This window comes from Xiphophorus maculatus, chromosome 23 (assembly GCF_002775205.1).
Source record: "Xiphophorus maculatus strain JP 163 A chromosome 23, X_maculatus-5.0-male, whole genome shotgun sequence".
NCBI lineage: Eukaryota > Metazoa > Chordata > Actinopteri > Cyprinodontiformes > Poeciliidae > Xiphophorus > Xiphophorus maculatus.
Genome location: NC_036465.1, coordinates 31,970,265 through 31,990,371, shown reverse-complemented (window position 1 = coordinate 31,990,371; position 20,107 = coordinate 31,970,265). Strand labels below are relative to the sequence as shown.

The window sequence follows — 20,107 nt, the reverse complement described above, 5'->3', positions numbered from 1 at the left end:
AAGAACCAATTATAGTGTCTAGTGATCACACACTACAGTAGGAGCAACACAAGAAGTTAGCTTACGGTTCAAAATGAGTTGTATTCCTTTATCTATTTCTAAAATGCATTTTGATTAAAGAGACTAAATAAATAAACAAATGAGGCTGTTTAAGTAGGCAAATTCAAAGTTCACGTTTGCTAAACTTTTTTGATAAATAGGTCCTAATCACGTTCTTTGGTTAGAGGTCAATTGCTCTGTTCTGAATTCAGTTGAAGGGGAGTTAGTGTTTCATTCTTATTAACAAGCACATAAGGTTCAGTTACCTTCTCTATATTATTTATTCTGGTGCTTCCCTTTTATATCTGTTTTTCTTTCTAATTTTAATTGTGTGTGTCTTTAAATACTAGGGTTTTAAATCAAATTAATTGATTCAGTGTTTCATTTTTAATAGGAAAATGTCAATGTGATAAAATGTAAAACATGGCCATAATATGCCCTTTTACTCAAAATGGCTAACTCCCTGTATATTTTAGGACATGTATTCAAGAAACTTTTTTTTCTTCTTTTAGAAAGGATATATACCTATATACCAAGCTTCAGATCTCTATGATGTATGGTTTGGCCTGTCTCAGATAGTTGTTCTAGAGCAGTGTTTCTCGACCCTTGGCCTCAAAGCACACTTCCCTGCATGTTTGAGGTGTTACCTTGCTTCAGCCCAGCTGATTTTATTTGATGGATGATTAACATAACATATGCAGGGGAGTTTGCCTTGAGGACCAAGACTCTGAAACACTGCTCTGGAGCAATTTGGCCACGGCCACTTTTGGATGCTATTGAAATCCAAACAATTCTGTGAAGTGACAATTTTCTGTGACATTTGGTGAGTTTTTGAATATGTTGAGGCCTCCAAAAAGCCACATAAAGTGTTGGGGAAAAAAAACAAACAAAAAAAAACATGGCAAATACAATAGGCCTTCATAGCACTATTGCTGCTTGGGTCTCATAGTAGTCCTCAGCATTTTAGATTGTTGATTTACTGAGTATATTATTTAAAACATTTTAATAAATTCATGTTTAATTCTATCCCATTTGTATTTTACAGGCTTCATGAACTCCGAATCCAGCCTTCACTTACTAAAGATGGAGTTTTCTCAGCTCTGAAAATGGCCGAACTTGAGTTCCCCCAGTTTGAGACTCTCCATTTGGGATATGTGGATGATTTTCTTCTGCAATGTTTGTATTTCTCATAAAGCTTAGAAAAAAATGTGGTTAAGTCAGCATGCCTTGTTTTGTGGTGGCTGCATTCAACCTGTTTTTGTTTCATTGTTTACTCTGGTTGGTTTGACTGATTAGTTATTGAGGAGTCAAAAACACTCCTGGTGATATTGCTGTTAACACTTACATGGACCATATCTCCTCCCACTCTGATTGGTTTGTAGACATCTAAACATACTTCTACATAGTTTTTATCCAGTAAAAAGGCCAGTGTGCATCTGTTGGCACAAATACACACTAATGTTCACATTTTTCAAATTCAAATACACTTTATTCATCCCAAAGTGAAATTAAATGTTATTGTAACTCATTAAGTGGAAACTAGAGTTCTTTGAATGCGCTATTAAAAAACATAAATGACAAGGTTTTTATATACACTCTTTAGAGTTGTTTTAATTTCAGCTCTCAGGCACCAACAAAGAAGACATTTCCCTAGATTGCTGCTAAGTAGTAAATTAGTTGGCTAGTTTGTTATTTTTTCTCACCTTTTAATATGGGTAAATATCTTTAAGTTTTGAAGTCTCATTTTCAAGACCAACCCGTTTTGATGACAACTGTATAATTAGTGTATGTGCCATAAAATCTAAATTTACTTATATCTTTTATATATAATAAACTGGGTGAAAACAGGTAAATGTTCTGCTGTTTTGCTAATGCAGGTAAGATGAGTCACTTGGAGCTGGTGAAATATGGCCTAGCTGATGTCATTGAGAACCCTGGCATCATCACGGATATCGGTATCAAGGTGGTAAATGAGGTGTTCACCAATATTAAATATCTGCTTATCTACAACTGTCCTCACCTTCATAACCCTCATCAGTGGATCACAGGTAAACCTCTTGCTTCTAATGCTGACATGTTAAAGTCTTCTATTTAGTCTCTATGTGGAATTGCAGATGTGTCTTCTGCTACCTTCATCTTCAGATCACTCCAGATGGAGCCGTCTTGTTGACCTTACCTTAGTTCGTTGTCATGCTATCAGATTGGAATCTTTCTGCCACTTCGTAGAGTTACTTCCCTGTTTGGAGTTCATCTGCTTGGACCAAATGTTCAGAGAGCCACCTAAGGTATTTTAGACACTCTCCTTCACATCATCCATTTTTTAAGCATTGGGGTTTTCTAGTTATGTAAAAGAGAAAAGTAAGCAAATTACTAACATTTTTAGGGTGAGGAATGCCCGTATTAGAGACACCAAAGTTTTTGTTCATGTTTGTTATCAATATATCCGATAGTAAAGTCACTTACCAGTGTTTTTTCTTATTGCTTCCATGCTGTCAATTTCATGTTACTATACACCAGTGGTTCTCAATACGGGGTGTACTGATGGCAGTTTTTTTCAGACAAAGTACGAGTATTTCAGTTTAGGTACTTGCTGATATCGATACCAGGGTTTACCAGAGAAAACTTACTAAATCTGATGGTTGGGGAGCTGTGGCAGTCCAGGGTTTCCCCCAGTGTATTATAAGCCTGGCAGCCCGCCATACTTCACTAGCCCCCAGCCAGGCTAAGCATTGCTTGTTTTTGTTTTTAGGAAAAATATAATAATAATAATGAACAACAATAAAAATGTTTTAAAAATCACTTAATTTTCTTAAAAGCTAGAATACAAGCATCTCTGTTGAGTATTTCACTAGCGGAGTAGATTTATTCCTAAAAGAGTGGTTTATAGTTGATGCATTTAAAGCCAGGAGAGCAGACCAATCACACCAATGGCGCCTCTGCTCGTTGCCTCCCGCGCTGCCATTGTTTGCTCTCTGAAGTTTGCCTCAGCGCGGATTGCGTGCCTCTTTTCACTCAAACTGGTCACAGGAGTCTAAAACCCAGAAAAGATTAGTTCTGGTTGCGCAGCTCTATGTGATTTGCAGGAATAACTTTCAGAGGTGCGCTTTGAGGGAGTGTTGAGAATGATTTGTCTTTGTGAACAAAGAATTAAATGCAGTTTTTACATCTCAACATGCTGCCCAGCTTGTGCCTCTGTTTTCCCTGTAAAGTTTATGTATGTGTTCCCAGTTGGCCGGTGTATTAGTGATTCTGCTCAAGGCCAGCCCTGCATGATGGCCAGCCCTGCACTGCGCACAGAGATGCACAACAAACAGGAGATTGAATTCAATTCTGCGAATGTGGCTTTAGTAGCACTTCCATTTTGTGTGTGTCGAGTTTTTAACAGAAACTGTTTTGGTTTCTCAAGTTTGTGGGACAAGTTTTTCTGCTCTTCATGTGGCCGCGTGCATTAACTCTGGCTGACTAAGTGGGCAAAGCATTTGATATGGTTTGGTGCATCGTATAACCAGAAAGATAATAGACTTAGACTTAGACTTGGGCTGCATACAGCTCAGGACAGTGTTTTGAGGTTCCAATGTTGTGAGGTTACTCCAGAATAAAATAAAATACAGTATAAAATATGAATATAAATATGAATATAAAATATAAAGTGCAGGACTGACAGTAAAATGGAAGTTACTTAGCTCTGTACATGTGTAAGGTATGAAGTGGAGACCAGATTTTGAGTGCAGTCCAGTTCAGCAGTTTGATGGCAAGTGGGAAAAAGCTGTTTCAGAACCTGGTGGACCTGCACCGGATGCTGCGGAACCTCTTTCCAGAGGGCAGCAGGGAGAGAAGAGGTAAATTAAAAAATATTATTTTACTTTTTAAAGTAAAATAATATAAAACCAGCATGATGCGTGACTACGAGAGTGCGAAAGCTCCTCACCAGGCTGAACCTTCATGAGTGGTTTGCGCTGGTTCGTTAACCACCAACGCACCAGCCACCCAGGACCGCATACATAAACTTTACAGGGAAGACAGAATTAGGTGCTGAGCAGCATGTTGAGATGTAAAGGCTCCACATGATTCTTTGTTTACAAAGATAAATCATTCTCACTGCTCCCTCAACGCTCACATCTGAAAGCGCAACTACAAGTTATTCCTGTGGTTCACACAGTCCAGAGGAAGTGTAAGCCTGTGAGATGGCCTCACACAACTAGTGAGAAAGACTCTGGGCGGACAGAGGATGCCCCACTGAGTTATCTCTGTAATGCAAGAACAGACGCTGAGAACGACGCAGTGCAGACGTGCGCGCCACATAACGAGAGAGCGCGCACGGGGCAGAGAAGATGAGATGCAGCTTCTTCCTCAAAGTTATGAGGAGGAGGGTAAAAAAGCATGCACGTGCAGAGGGGGGGTGAAGGATGCTTGAGCCCCTGCCCCTTTTATCCTTGATGCCCCGAGTGCCCTTTTTGAGTTGTTGTTTTTTTCCCCAGAAACATTTTTATTCAATTTTTAATTATTTTAATCTGTCAGAAGGCCTGCTTGTGCCCCTCAGCAATTATATTTATCTAAATATAATAATTTAGCAAAATAAATTAGTCTGGTTGCCCTCAGTCTAATAATGACTCTCAGTTTCTCTGCCTCCATGTTGTTCAGACACCGGGTCCATGGTGAAGAGGAGGGGGCTGATCTGTACCCTCTAACTATCAAATTATGGGCAAGAATATTTTTTCATACACTGGTTTGTGAATAAAAACATAGGTCTGATGTTGACTTTAGAAAAACAGTTTCTATTTGTATTTCCTTAATTGCAATCGCAATAGCGGGAAAAAACCCACCTCGCCCCTAAACATAGAAATGCTTCGGCTGCATAGAAAACTTTTGACTTTAACTTAATCAGGCTGCTAAATGCCCGGTTCTCTACAGGCAGTCTGAGTCGGTCCCACCGACAGATATAAAGAATGTCTGTCTTTATATCAGACATCCTGACATAAGACACGGTACTGCGACTGTCACCGCAAGTCGCGACGCACCTAAAGCCCCGGTACCAACTGGTGAATGTTCGCTATGCTTCTCCTTACCTTTTCTACCAGGCGGGTTTAAGCCGCTGCAGGTGGGATCTGGGCTGGAGGTGACCGGCTGTAAATAGAAGTTATTGCAGAACCTCAAGTGTTAAAGGAAGATTCGGCCCAGAGCATTTAGAGTTCGCAAAATAAACATCAGGGAAAATACTGTAGCAATAATTAGAACCGCAGCATAAAACCAAACAGGCCACAATTAAATGAAACAAATTGTCTCCAAAGCATCGGCAGACTGACATAGGGGCCAGCGGGAGATTTCAGGTAGATTCCAGAGATGCTCATCGCAGTCGCTGTACATGCAGGGCCGGCCAAAGGTAATATGGGGCGTTAGACAGAAACCCCCCCACCCCCCGAAACCTTTCCTATCAAGAACCTCAGCATCACTAACGGTGTTTAAATAAGGTGAAGTCTGTGAGAGGGAGACCAGATTTATTGGCCGAGTTTAAAATCAATCACTGAATATTGTTTGTTTACTGTGATGTATTTGTGAACAAACCCAATTCAAACACAAAGATTGCACCATATTGTAGCCATGGTAACACAACACAATCAAACTATCAAGACAATTCTTTAAATTTTTACAAAGTAAACTTCCTAATTAAATCCTAAGTGTACAGTGTTTTGTCTCAGCTTAATAATAAAAAAATAATAAAATGTAATAACATTCTCATTCTCTATAAACAGTGCCGCAAAAAGTGGGTATGCACTGTATGCAATTCATAGGGGCGCTGCACTAGAGGGGGCGCAAAAACGATGTGGGGAATTTTTTTTCTAGTCAGCATTTTATGTACTTAACAGCTGCTTGTGTATGAAATGATCAATAACAGAGGAACAGTGCTGATTAGGCGCCCCTCCCCTCCTGCCAGTCGCTTTCCCTCCCATACAGATAGCTTGGGCAGCGTACAGTCGAGAATGTGCTGAGGCGCGTTTTTTTTTTCCTTTTAAATTTGAATTGTATTAATGCATTTGACAACAGGGAGCTAAAGATGGAGCAGCAGAAAAAAAACTCCGACGCACAAAACAGAAAATGGAAGAGGGGGAGGGATAAAAATGTTGGAGAGACGAAGAAAAGCTTTTCAAAGTGGTTGAAAGACAGTAGGTAAGTAATATTAGTGTATCAACAAGAGAGTTGTAAATATTCAGGTTAGTTAGCCTAAAATGACAGGTGGTTGTTGTCTCCGCCCCGTATTGAACCAATATGGGACGCGATTTATTCCGTATTGCTATAAATGTCTGATAGACACACCTATCACACACGTCTCAACAATAAGTGTAGTAATAATGACCAAAACAAAACACGGAAAATATTAAGGTTAAGCAAATTGTCGTTGTGGGACCTAAATATTACTCCTCTCCCCATCCCCCACGAACTGACGCTGTTGTCATGGTTGCGTAGAGACGGACACTACGCAGCCGAGCTGCTATCAACCCGCGTCTTTTTAAAATGTCCACCCGATACTACACCGTCCTTAGAAGCAAAAATACAGACGTGAGTGGGAAGACGCACATTCCAGGCTAAGCAATTACAGTGAAGTTTAATAGGGGCATTAAAAAAATGGGTCGGTGATATTCAGTGGCGCACAGTGGGTTGTTTGATATCAGACAGAATGGGTCAGGAGAGGAACACCTCAGATCCATCAGAACCTAAAGAACCAGACATCAGTCATTTCCTGAGACCGAAAAATAGTATGAATGGCAATTTAAAGAACAAATCATACAAATAAATTAATAAATAATAATAAATAGAGAAAACGTTTTTTTCAACATTAAAAACATTTGTTAGGATTGTGTAGGGAAAACGTTGATATCTTTTACAAATACAGTGTTTTGTGGTCAATATTATTTCACAATTTTATTAATGTGGGTGGCCAGTTTGAATAAGGCTTAATATCAAGCTATAAGAATGATAGAAAACATGCTAACAAAATGCCTCAGACCTGCAGCCCATATGCGGTTCTAGAGACAGGCTAACAGAAGTAGCTCTTTGGCTCACTTACATTTAAATAATGAAATATTGCCCTGTTTTTTGTTTCATTCTTTTTTAATTGCCCTGTAGGCAGCAATTCATTCACATTTATTATTATTTATACTTTAATTAAAGATAAGTTGTACAAGTTTATGTCATAGGCGGGGAGGGGGGGCTGCCAATGACATGCTCGCAATACACCTCAAAGTATGTAGTGATCTATAAAGCAGTGTGCAGCCAAGTTGATGTAGACGTTAAATAGATATTGTTAGGGCTTATCGAGTTTTCTGAGGGAAACCCTGGATTCAGCATCATGTTCCATTTCATCAGACTCATTTTAATCTCTGAGTCAAAGTGTAAAAGGAACCCAACTAGCAGCCAAGCATATGACTTTATAATGTCTAATGATAAACATCACCAACTGTCCATGTGAATGTGATGAGTGGTAGTCTGATATGACAGTGATATTGTGATGCACCCAGTGCTTGTGTGTGGAAGTTATCTCACCTTGATGTTTTATGTCAAACGGTTAGATTTTGAGGACTGGCCACGCCCAAATGCTTTGATGCAGCTAAAGTTCATAACTTTAGATCTTCAATGCCTCAAGACTGTGCTGAGTGATTGTGAAGTCTGCATGTCAAAAGCTTTAGAAGGAGTTTGCTCAAATCCAGTGTTGCATTCATGAAACAGACAGGGGTCCTTCATTGCGTGCGGCAACTTTATTTGCCTCACGCTGTGTGTATTTTCTTTCGGAATTGTTCTCCTCAGAAGCAGCCGGGCACTGATGGACAGAAAACTGCTACAAGGTTTCTTGTTTTTCAGAGCTACAATGTTAGAACTGACCAACTGACACACTTCCGCTACCCAACAAAACAGTGACGTAGCACGCAGCTCAGATTCTGTATTACTTCTGTGGCTGAACAATAACTGGGCAAATAAAGTGTGTTAAAAATGAAGAGAGTGCTTTATTCATAAATAGCAATAATTCAAATAAAATACTTCCAAGATGCAACACCAGAATGCGCAGAAGAGACAAAGTGATGACCTTGATCCAAAATGACAAAGTTCATGTTGGGTTTGGGTCATGGTTTCAAACACTTTTTTGTAGGTCTTGATGATTTAAACATGGATACCTAATGTCATGATGATCTGTCAATCTATGGCTTGGGGCTACTTCTATCTATATACCAAGTTCCAGTTCTCTATGATGTACGTTTTGACCACATTAGGGGGCGTTTTAGAGCAGCTTGGACATGCCCACATTCATTTCATAATCTTTGATGAAGTTTGGTGAGTTTTTGAACATGTTAAGACTGCCAAAAAAGTCACTTAAAGTTGTGGAACAATTCTTGTTCTTACATAGGCCTTTGCAGCACTTTTACTGCTCAATAATTGGCCAATAATAATTGGCCAAGTCTCTACCTCCTTTGAGAATGATCTGAAACAGTTTTGTCTATCAGTCATACGCTTTCTCATTTTAAGGGTGTTTTCAGACCCATTACTCCAGTATATTTAGTTCGACTGGGGACCAGAATTGCAACATTTGTTACATTTTTAACTGGTGCGGTTCGCTTTCATACTGCACTGTGTTAAACCAACCAAAACTAATTGAAAAACCTGCTCCCCCCTTCACCTGTGCAGCACTGCACCAAGAACTACAGAAGGAATTGACATAAAACCTTTGAAGAAGACCAGTGCAACTTTCTTCTTTGCACAATGTAAACAAAAATGGAGTTAATCTGAGCTAATCAGATTTTAGCTGTTAAAGTATTTCTCCATTGATATACATACATAACTGGATTGGGCATTATTGCTGTGCATCACTGGAGGTAGTGATGTGCTCCTGCAGGCACCATCACTATGAGTCATATCCTCAAAACCATAATGTTCAAATGCGGGATGAACAGGAGTCTTTCACAAAAATTAGCCTTATTTCTTACCTGATTTCTGTAAAATAAGGTTTTAATTAAAGCTGAGAAAATTGCTGATTTGATATGTAAAATATGTATTCTCCCTGAATATAAATTTATAAACAGTTTGGTTTCTGTCAGTTCTGTCAAGATGCAAGAGAGGACTAAGCATATTTCTCTTTTATATTGGTCAATAATTAAATTTTGCATAATCGCCACTATTGAAATTAGTGGACTCCAGTCTGCTTGAATTCACACTACATTCAAACCACTCCAGAGTTTATTTCAACCAAACAGTGGCCAAAGTTTTTAAGGCGGACCAGAGTTCACCTTTTTGGTCTGCATTAGGGTTCAATTGTTCATTCAGACCTCCCCAAATAAACCGAACCTTCTAAATAAACAAACTAGAGTTTGACTCAAGCGGACTATACAGGGCTGGTGTGAACTGCATCCTAAGTGTCGATTTTGTGTGTCTGACAGGGCTGTGCCAGAGTGGGACTGAGCGCAGGAACTGGTATTGGTGTGTCATCTGCACTTGTGAGCAACCAGAATGCCAGCAATGACAATAATCAGCACCATCACCCCAATGAGGCCAATATGCCTCCTGCTCCTCCACCTGTCAACAATATCAATAACAACCAAAGGCAGCAGGAACATGATGGTAAGTTCTACAAAAATATAACTTAAGCATTCATCTCTTCTGTGAACCTTTTGACAGACTTGGTACTGTTTTTTTTTTTTTAGGAAAAAAAAAGTTTTTTTTAGATTTTTCTTTTGTGCAATTTGTTCCAAAAAAACAAATAGGATATTTTTAGAATCGCACATCTGCGATTCTAAAAAATATTCCATTTGTTTTATTTTTTTCTTCAATTTCTGAAATTATTAAGATTTTAATTATTTTGTGAAGCTTGTAAGTAGAAACTATACAACTGACTGGAGATTTGCTTGGATTTTTTTAAATGAATAAAGTAGTACAAGTGGGCACAGCCAAATCTTAATAACCACTTGAAAACAGTTAATGTTTAGACATTCTTAACCCCTTAACCTGCAACGGAAAGCCCTTGTGCCGTTTTTCCACTGTATTTTCTGGGGATGAAGGTTAAGGGGCCTTTAATAAGACTATGCCCATATTTAATAGTAAAATAGTTTAAATCACTTTGGAGTACTGTTGATATTTCGACAACAAAGTGTCCCAGCTGAACGTCAACACAGCATGGGCAGCCGTTAGTAAAACTTCCTCTTATGGCGATTCCTCCTAATTGCTATTTATAAGATGTCTTATTTGCCACCTCACAGGTGTGGTAAATAAGATGTAAGAGGTTCGGGCTGATTGAATGCTACAGGCAGCCATGTGGAAGTCACCTTATGTTTTTTTTACCATTATCTATGATATTTACATTCAGCTTGGCATTGTCTCAGGGGAATAATTAATCTAAATACAGAGAGAGGTTCTATAGACTTTATTGCTCAACATCATTTTTTGGTTGGGTGTCTGTTTTTTTTAGCATTTTTTTTCTATAATGTTTCATTGCACACTTAGTTCTGCATATAATATTCTGTGCATATATTCAGGCAAAAATTCAAGGCTGTACTTTTGTGCGTTCTGAATTAACAGGTTTACCATATTTTCGGTACAAATAGGTTATGCCCTAAGTAACTAACTATTCTGCCTACCTACCTTACTTCTTTACTTGTTTTTCACAAATCTGTCTAAATCTGGGTTTGTGGACACTTGGATAATGGATAGGGGGGCGCTGGCCCAAAAAGAACGCTGAGAAACACTGCTCTAAATAAACCCTTGCTATTTCTGTTTATCCCACAAAGCAGTGGACTTGAGGAATAATATTTGTATGTATTTTCTTCCAAGAGCCGCTAGAAATAAATGGATTGCAGGAAGAAGATGAAGAAGAAGTGGATGAGGTTGCATATGAGGAAGAGAAAATGGAGATAGAGCCTCATATAGACATAAAAGAAGCAGAAGATGGAATAGGGATAGAAAATATGGCAGGCCCCATTTGTCAAGCTGGAACATCACAACCTCCTGATGAGGAACAAGCAGGTTTTGAACAATTCTTTTCTTTGGATATGTAAAATATTCTCCTATTTTTGTTGTTCAGAAAAGTTTAACTAATTTATTCTTTTTTTAACAATATTTTTTCCCTTCCACCTCTAGGTCCCAGTGGTGTGAACCATCGGTGTAGAACCGCTAGTGCTGTTGCTCCTAAGCTTCCATCAGCTGTTTCAGACTCTGATAGTGATGAAGAGGAAGGCCTCGTTTCCAGGCTAATACCACCTACCTGTTTGCAGGAGCCAGCATCCTGTCCAAAAGGTGCGAGCTCAACTCAGGACGCACATCTAAGTGCTCTCTTACCCTGTAGATTTAAATAAATCTTTTCTGTTGGGCCAACTTTTAGTGTAATCTTTATTAGTTTCTCCAAAGTAAAGATTCAGTACATTTTTAATTGAGGCATTGCTTTCTTTGATTGTTTTTTGGGCTGTGTAGCTGAAGGAGGCACGGAGGCAAAGAGCACAGCACCTCCGCATCGTCAGCCATCAATATTAGAACCTTATCCAATTTTTCCCTGACACCACAGCAAATTTGGAATCAATTTACAACAATCACACTGGACCAACTAAGAAAATGCATGAGCACCACATCCATATTTTCATAAGTCACCAAGAGAGACTACATTTGTCCAAAATACTAGCTGCAATTATGAATATATGGGCATATTTATACATATATGCTGTCAATATGTATCATTTATGGCTTTGCATATATGCAAAACAAGTGAATTTAATTCTGAAACCTATGGAGCTAAATTGGGGCTGACAAAATCTGGTTCCATTGATTCATAATTCCACTTCTAATATGGCAGACAGTGGCGGATTACCAGGCTATGTCAGGCCATTTCTCTAGACTGCTCAAGTATCAATAGTGAATCTATCTGTTTTCATTCTCATTCTTCCTCTTCTAATGAAGAGGAAGAAGCATTCCTCTTCTAATGCAGGAGCATTAGAAGAGGAAGCCATGCCAAGTAGAGCTTTGACCTCAGTGGCAGAAAGAGAGCTGCAGTCTTGCAGCTCTCTTTCGCTTTACTTTGAGAGCATGGGAAATGTTAAACACGGACTAAAATGCTGTTCAAATTTGTCAATATCATATTTTTTCCACTGATATTGGTGTGGTGTGTTGACATAAGCAGGTTATATCAGTGAAGCTTGTTGTTTTTCAAAATCAGACACCTACACATAGAATATCAATGATGTTTAAAGACATATCCAGTTCCACACCACTGTCATCCATGTCAAAACAGGATAAAAATTTTGAAACTTCAAAAAAATAATCTGAAACTGAAAAGAAAAACCTTGAATCTCAAAAGTAGCTTTGAACATTTTTTTTTAGATTATTTTTTTTCTTTTGAAAAAACTGTATTCCTCCAAGTTAGCTCAATAGAAATCTTTTAAGTAAAGTTCTCTCGCTCAAGTTGCCATAGGAGCGTTGGTCAAGGCAGATGAAGTGTGAGAGCAAAGAACAGAAAGAAAAGTAATTGTGGAAGTTGAGAAGTATAGTATTTTACACATCCATTCAATAAATTTATGATTGAAAAGTCCATTTATTTTAGGAACCTCATCACTAAATTAAATATATTACATATAATTTCATGCAGATGGATGTTTGAAAGCCTTTATTTCTGTTAATCACAATGATTTTCTACTTAGTTATTGAAAACATGACATTTAAAGTAGAATATTATATGAGAACAATAAAAAATATTTCTAAAAACAGAAATATGAGCTTAATGAAAAGTGTATTTCATACCTGCTAAGATTTTATTTTTGAAAGGTACTTTTAACAAAACTCATCATTGAATATCAATGTATGCAACACCACACAGCCTTTATCGCATGGTCTTGCATTTGTGGAAGTGCATGCAGTGTACTAGTATGAGTGAAAGGTGGCACGCGAGATTGGCGACGAGTTCAGTGTGTCAGCTTAACCCATCTTTGCTGACCACTTACCTGAAATCTTTCCTACTCACAGTATCAGCATCCACAACGTCTCTTTGGAGACTTTAATAACACGAGTTACAACAGTTAAGTTTCTCTTTGTATAATTTATTTTTGAATTTAATTAAATCAAAAGCACTATACTTGGAACATATCCTTCTTAGTTTTTCCAGATACACCAGCCACATATAAAATGACTGTTTTTCTGCCTCTTTTTCTCTGTTCTGTCATTGGACTTAGTGGAATGTTATTGTTTTCATTTCATTTAACATATTTTAAATCGTCTGCTGTGTTGTTAAATTGAAAAGGCAATAAAGTTAAAAGAACAAATCTTTTAGTATTGAAAGTATGTTGGCATAGCAGCAGTGACAAATGTTAGGCTATTTTTTCCTCGTGTTTTTGGGATCTGTCATTCGACCACAAATATCCTGTGGCTTTAGGTTTTAAGTCAGAACTCTGTAGTCTGTGAAGTTCACTCTCAGAATCAGTGTTTAACTTATGTTTACTCATGTTATCCAACTTTGTTTGATTACATATCCTGGTCATTAAATGACCGCTGCCTTAGTCATTTGCTTCTCAACACAGGCCAACCACATGAGGGAGTGGGAGTACTTCATAGCTCATAGAGCCGATAAAGAGGGAGAATGTATATTTTTTGTGGACTTGCAATTTCTTTGGGAGTCTTTTCACTTCTCAGCATGAGGCGTTACTTTTGATTTCCCAGCATGTTCTCCAAGATCTGGGATATCTTTTATATTTTCAGTGATAGTTTACTGTGGTCACTGGAACTTGAAAACATTTTAAGATATCTCCTTGAAGCTGTTGTTGCACAAAGTGCTCCTCTCCTTCCAACTTCCTGTCACTGAGAGGCTAATACATGCTCCCTTTGTGAAGCACTTGCCTCCCCCAACTTACTTCTTCCTATGAGAGGGTTAACACCTAACAGTGTACACCTCCGGTACTTAGATCCCTAGACTGTAGAGTATAACCCACCTCAGAATTCAAAGAGAATCTATCTACCTGGTTTATTGGAGAAGATTTGCCTAGGTTCTAAGAGCCTACATCTGAATGTCTCATACTGCTTCTTTCCATGGAATAACCAACTGGTAATCTGAGTCAACTAGGTCCCACAGAACACGTTATCACAGTTGCTCTTCTCATTTCACAACTGGCTTTTGGAACTGATCCAGGTATGGTTTAGTGACTTTGGCAAATCCCAGGGATGGTGTTTAATTTGGGCTAAGGTAATCTTTAAATGCTTACCATAAATTTGCAAACCATGGACTAAAACTGTTTTACTACTGTTGAAAAATAAAATAATTATAATAAGAAGAATATATATTGATCATCAACAAAAGAACTAAATAAAGATGAGAGGGCCAACAGATTTGCTTAATTTGCTTCTGTATGAGGGAGCAAAGTGATGTGCCAACTAAAGAGAAAAGGTCTCAAGGTCTCCATAAATTTGCTGTAAGGATCCTTAGGTGAAAATCTGAGTTTTTCCAGCTTCAGATTGTAAAGAACTTCTCTAACCCAGTGGTCATGAGACAGGGGAATGCTTAGTTCCCACTTAAGTAAAATAAGTCTGCTAGCCTAAGGGGTAGTGAAGGCTAGGACCTGTTACAGAGAACGTGAAAAGCACCCATCTGCAGGGTTGCCAAATATAGCTGAATGGATTGGGAACGATTGTCTGATTATATGGTTGAGTAAGTGTTTTGAAAATGTTACCCCAAAACTTGCTTTATAGTTTGGACAAGCCTAACTAACATGTGAGTATGGTTAGCTGGCGACTGTCTACACCTATTTGTAAGCGTCTGATGAGTACATTTTTGCTAATTTTGCATTTGTACAATGCACTTTATAGAATATATTGCACTAGATTAAGGTATATCAGGCACAAATTGAGGATTTATTAATTAAATTTTTGGCAGCCTCCCACTGTTCCTCCTCCACATCCGCACCGAGTTCCTCGTCCCATACTGTTTTAATAAAAGTTTTTTTCAGAAATCTGTTGCACATTTTAAATTTCTATTTTGACATACCTCTATCTTTCTACTCTAACATAAAATAAATTTGTGTACATATATACTTCTTTTTATTCAGGTAAAGGAAAGACTCCTCTACGACGATGCAAAAGCGTTCCTGTCTCTGATCAGGGAAAGGCTCAGGTGACACAGAGCACCTGTGAGAAGAGCTGTCAGGTGACCAGTGAACAGATCAAGGCAGACATAAAGGCTGCTACAGAAAACTGCAGGAGATCTGGAAATAAAGAAAAGACCTCTGAGATTGTTGGGGGCACTGTGAGACAAAGGGCTGACAGTGGGCAAGTTCAAATCACTGGCAGTACTGGGGCAGCATCAAGCAGCAGAACAAGACCTATAACTGGATCTTTGAGCAGGGTCGAAGCTGATACAGCTCCCTCCGGACATGTGGATGGATTTGGGAGGATAACTAACCAGAACACCTGCAGACCAACCACTTACAGATCTACGTCATGCAGTAGGACTGAATGTGCTAAGTCTGACATGCAGACCGAGGACAGTTTCACAAGTGAGAAAGGGGAGAGTGCTGGTCCTGTCAGTGTGGGATGCATGACAACAGGCTGTTCTTCTACTGGGACATCAGCACAGCAGGAAAGACACGGAGGCAGACAGCCAACCAATGCTGGGATACCATCTGTTATTTGTTCCCAGCATAATGAGGGCGGTCAGAACTTTGTTCCAAGGCGGCCTTTAACAAGATCTTGCACCCACACATCTTTGGAGTCTTTGGAACCTACATCAGGTCATACTAAGTTTAAAATTTATGACTTCAGTGGAGCTCTGCTAGTTAGAGTTTTCCTCCACCAAACTGATTAGTATAACAGAGGCTAGTACTGGAGTGTGGTTCTGTAGAAAAATCGGTTTGACTTTCCACATCAAGAGATCCAGTTCTAAGCCACATTATTACACCACATTATGTGGCTCCTATACTTCAGTAAAAATTTGCTCCTGCTTCTGATTTTTTAATGTTTTTTTCTAGAAGATATCCCCACAGATCATGCTGTTTATCCCTGCATTCTTTCAAACAAATTACATATCTGAATTTTTAAATTCCATTTTAAATAATCAGGGTACACCTGTAAGTCTTAGCTGATCAATAAAAGGTAAATGGAGTTGCATAGTGTGTAATGAGTGCGGCTAACCACTCAAAAATATTTACTCTTGAACCCCATTCACCCAGCTACACTTTCAACACACACACAGTCTAAAAGGCACCCAATAGCTCAAGGGTATAATCCTTTGCTATTCCACACCTATTTTGGGAACAGAGGAAGATGTATCAATCATTTGTAACAAACAAAACTCCGTCAGACAGATTTTAACTAGCCCACCCTAGTGTGTTTTTGATCATTACAGCATATTCAAGCATCTGTAAATTAATAAAAAGGTATCCAACCTTATCCAGTGATACAGCTATAGACAATATATAGTTTTCTGAGGCTGTACAATTTCATTATTGACTTTCAGCAGTGCCATTCCAGGGCTATGAGAAACATGGTGATAAGCAACATTGTTCTAAAAGGTTTAAATAAAAAGGGGATTGGATATAGCTTTTTTTTAGACAATTTGGCTAAAAGCCTAGCTGAATTCTCTGTGGTGGATTTAAAAGTGAGGATTCAGTCATGCTTAAGATTTTGTGATTACCCCCACAGTTACAAGTGGTTTTTTGCTAAAATATCCAAATAAGTCCCTCTTTAATATCTATCAATAGTCTCATTTAGCATTTTAGTAGTTTTGTTTAAGCAAATGAAAAAGATAAAAGAAACTGGTTAAAATAGGGAATTAAAAGAAATTCTTAGTGTATTAAATTGAAAAACATTCCACTGACAGAAGAATTCCTCTAAGACATATGACATGCAATGCAAACTGAATTGCAAAGAACACATTTTTTTCCTGAGTTTTTGTCTAATGTATGTACTATGTTTCCCTTTTGTAGATCTTTCAAAAGCCAGGCCTCGAGTAGCAGTGAGGAGGAAACGGATGGCTGACAAATCAACCAGCACCTCTGACCCAGTCACTGAGGATGATCATATACAAGTGAATACATACAAAGGAAGCTTGACTGATTTGCTGTTTTTAGTTGAATAATATATCACAATGGGTGATAACTCAAATGGTCTATCCATCTGAGTTGATAGACCTATTATTTAACTACTTCACATTGAACAATGCCTAATGTACACCTGATGGAAATTTCATAAGCAAAAAGTTTAGACATGGGTTATTAATTTGAATTTACAGTATATTGATAATTTTTATGTTGCTTTGTTCTCCAAGCATTCCATTATGTAACGAAGATTTTTGAATATCCCACTTATTTTGGTCTAGGATGTTTTATTGTAGTTTTCCTTTTGTTTTTGAGCAATGCATTTTTTCTGTTAATCTAATTAGAGTTTCTACTTAGTATGTGTATTTGAGGAATAATTAGCATTATACTTGATGGATATGAATTTTATTCATTTTTTTGACATACGTTTTACTTGGACAGGTTTTGTCTCTGAAGAGTAAGAATCTGGTGGGCATCACTCTGACCAACTGTGGAATCACGGACCTGGTCCTCAAAGACTGTCCCAAAATGATGTTCATTCATGGTAATTAAGAGAAAGTGGTAACACTGATGTTTGTCTCAAATTGATCATCATTTGGCAATCTTAAGTAAATATGTAATTAGTCTTAATTCCTGGCAACAAATTACTTACCTTTTATCAATGTAAAATTACATTTCCTCAACTGGTTCAGTGTTCCACAACCAGGACAAAAACCACACTGCTCTTAATCAATCCAAGGTTCAGCTATCTGGTGGACCCTCCACTCCACAACCCTGAAATAGACCTTACCAGGGAGGCTTATGAGTGTGAGCCCTCTGTAGTTGGAATACACTCTACTATTTTGAATAAGAGAACACTACTCTCTCTTTAGTTTGTTTGTTTTTATTCTGATGCTGCTGTGATGTTTTCAGAGCAGGAAATATTCAGATTCAGACTGTTTATTTTCATTCAACATAACATCAGATGTGTACTGCAGAACAAAATAATGATGCCTACTAGGTCACAAAGAGAAACTACGAAGCCCCCTAGGGGACATGGGGAATTTTTTTTCTTTTGCGTTCCCTCGCAATACTGTACTGGTCAGTTATACAGCATAATTGAATACTGTAAGCCTTTCTTACGGTGGGCGCCGTACTTTATGCTTTAATATAAGGTTATGTGAGGTTTTTCCATGAATGTTAGTATCTTTTTGTGAAATATCTGAAGTTTTATATCTTACTTTAGGATAGAAAGGCACCACAAACCTACGATATAAACAGAAACTTTCCGTAAGTAGGAAAGAAATAAAAATACATCCTAATTTGGACTATTTCTGAGTTATTATTGCGGGTAATCTGACAGTTTTGATTGTGTCTCTGTTGTGTTCGTAGTCTGAATGGTTTAAAGAGCTGCTTTCAGTGCCGTTCCATCTTAGCCTTAACAGACATAAACATGCAGTAAATAAATTGATTTTCAATCAGTGTTTTGCAGCAAACAGTTTTTATTCTTAACAAGTTTTTATTATTAAAAACACGACAAACTAATGATGGTAAAGGGCCGCACTGGGTTAACTCGGGGAATCTCATCTGTCAATGTATCAATCAACTCCAAACCTCTTTTTTGTTCTGTCACAATTATCGATTTATTCCATTTTGATGATCATGCTCCAAACTTTGCAAGGACTGACCGCCCCCGCTCACCGCTTCCTAATACACACAAAGCCAGTATCCTTCCCATTCATACCTGGTGACATCACTCCCACGTCGACACACCAAGGGTCAAAGTCGCTTGCTCCTGTCATATCAATAATTACTTTTTTCATTCATATGGCTCTTACAGAGCCTTAGTGAAAACTTGTTTGTTATTATTAACTGTTTGGTGCAAAAAACAGATTGAAAATTGATTTATTTTTTCCTGCATGTTTATGTCTGTTAAGGCTAAGATGGAGCGGCACTGAAAGCAGCTCTTTAAACCATTCAGACTACGAACACAACAGAGACACAATCAAAACTGTCAGATGACTTATTACCCGCGATAATAACTCAGAAATAATCCAAATTATAATGTATTTTTATTTCTTTCCTACTTACGGAAGGTTTCTGTTTATCGTAGGTTTGTGGTGCCTTTCTATCCTAAAGAAAGATATAAAACTTCAGATATTTCACAAAAAGATACAAACATTCATGGAAAAACCTCACATAACCTTATATTAAAGCATAAAGTACGGCCGGCGCCCACCGTAAGAAAGGCTTACAGTATTCAATTACGCTGCATAACTCACCAGTACAGTATTGCGAGGGAACGCAAATGTTTTGCGAGGTAACGCAAAAGAAAAAAATTCCCATGTCCCCTAGGGGGCTCCATAAGAAACCAACTAAATAAACTATAAAAGAATATGAAAGAAGAATAAAGGAATAATACAGGATAAAATAGAATAAGAACCAGATCAAAAAAGGGGGAGGTTGTATAAATATAAGTGCAAACTTCGCAATTTATGCAAGAAATGTATCAGGAATAATATGTACAAAACGATCAAAAACAGATAAAATAATATTATAGTGTTGGATTATTTGGCATGATTCAAAAATCTGATAGTTGGGTAGAACTTGTTTGCATATCAGGCTGCGCTATCTTCTGCCTGAGGGTAAGAGAGAAAACAGAACATGAGAGGGATACTTGGCGATACTTGTTTCCCTCAACAGGTAGCGTTGCTTTGCTAGGTCCCCAATGGGTGGCAGCGTGACCCCAATAATTTTTTCAGCTGACCTCACCACTCTCTCCGCTGCCTTCCTCCTGCTGTCATGCCACAGAGAGATACTGCTGCTAAGCACACTCAGTGGTGTCTCTGCAAAGCTCCAAAAAGCAGATTTTGCATAATACCTCCTCCGTCCTCTTAGGAGGGAAGGAGAATTTTAAATTCTATTCTGGTTTTAAGAGGAAGTAAATGAAAGGAAGCTAAAGTACAAGAGAAGAAATATTACCTCTCTTATTGTAGCATTTTCAGCAATCAGCTGAAGGCGTTTAACTGCATTTTATAGACCTTCTCATT

At 38.2% G+C, this 20,107-nt stretch overlaps 1 protein-coding gene across 2 annotated transcripts in view; it reads left to right on the top strand.

Annotated features, from left to right (window-relative positions):
• fbxo38 (F-box protein 38) overlaps nucleotides 1-20,107 on the top strand; it is a 53,495-nt gene that overhangs the window by 21,653 nt on the left and 11,735 nt on the right. For both annotated transcript variants that reach the window (XM_023328611.1, XM_023328612.1), the window contains exons 8-16: nucleotides 1,085-1,215; nucleotides 1,917-2,087; nucleotides 2,182-2,324; nucleotides 9,462-9,642; nucleotides 10,849-11,040; nucleotides 11,155-11,310; nucleotides 15,093-15,773; nucleotides 16,968-17,068; nucleotides 17,520-17,622. In XM_023328611.1, coding sequence (XP_023184379.1) covers nucleotides 1,085-1,215; nucleotides 1,917-2,087; nucleotides 2,182-2,324; nucleotides 9,462-9,642; nucleotides 10,849-11,040; nucleotides 11,155-11,310; nucleotides 15,093-15,773; nucleotides 16,968-17,068; nucleotides 17,520-17,622 — 1,859 coding nt within the window. The remainder of the gene's footprint in view (nucleotides 1-1,084; nucleotides 1,216-1,916; nucleotides 2,088-2,181; nucleotides 2,325-9,461; nucleotides 9,643-10,848; nucleotides 11,041-11,154; nucleotides 11,311-15,092; nucleotides 15,774-16,967; nucleotides 17,069-17,519; nucleotides 17,623-20,107) is intronic.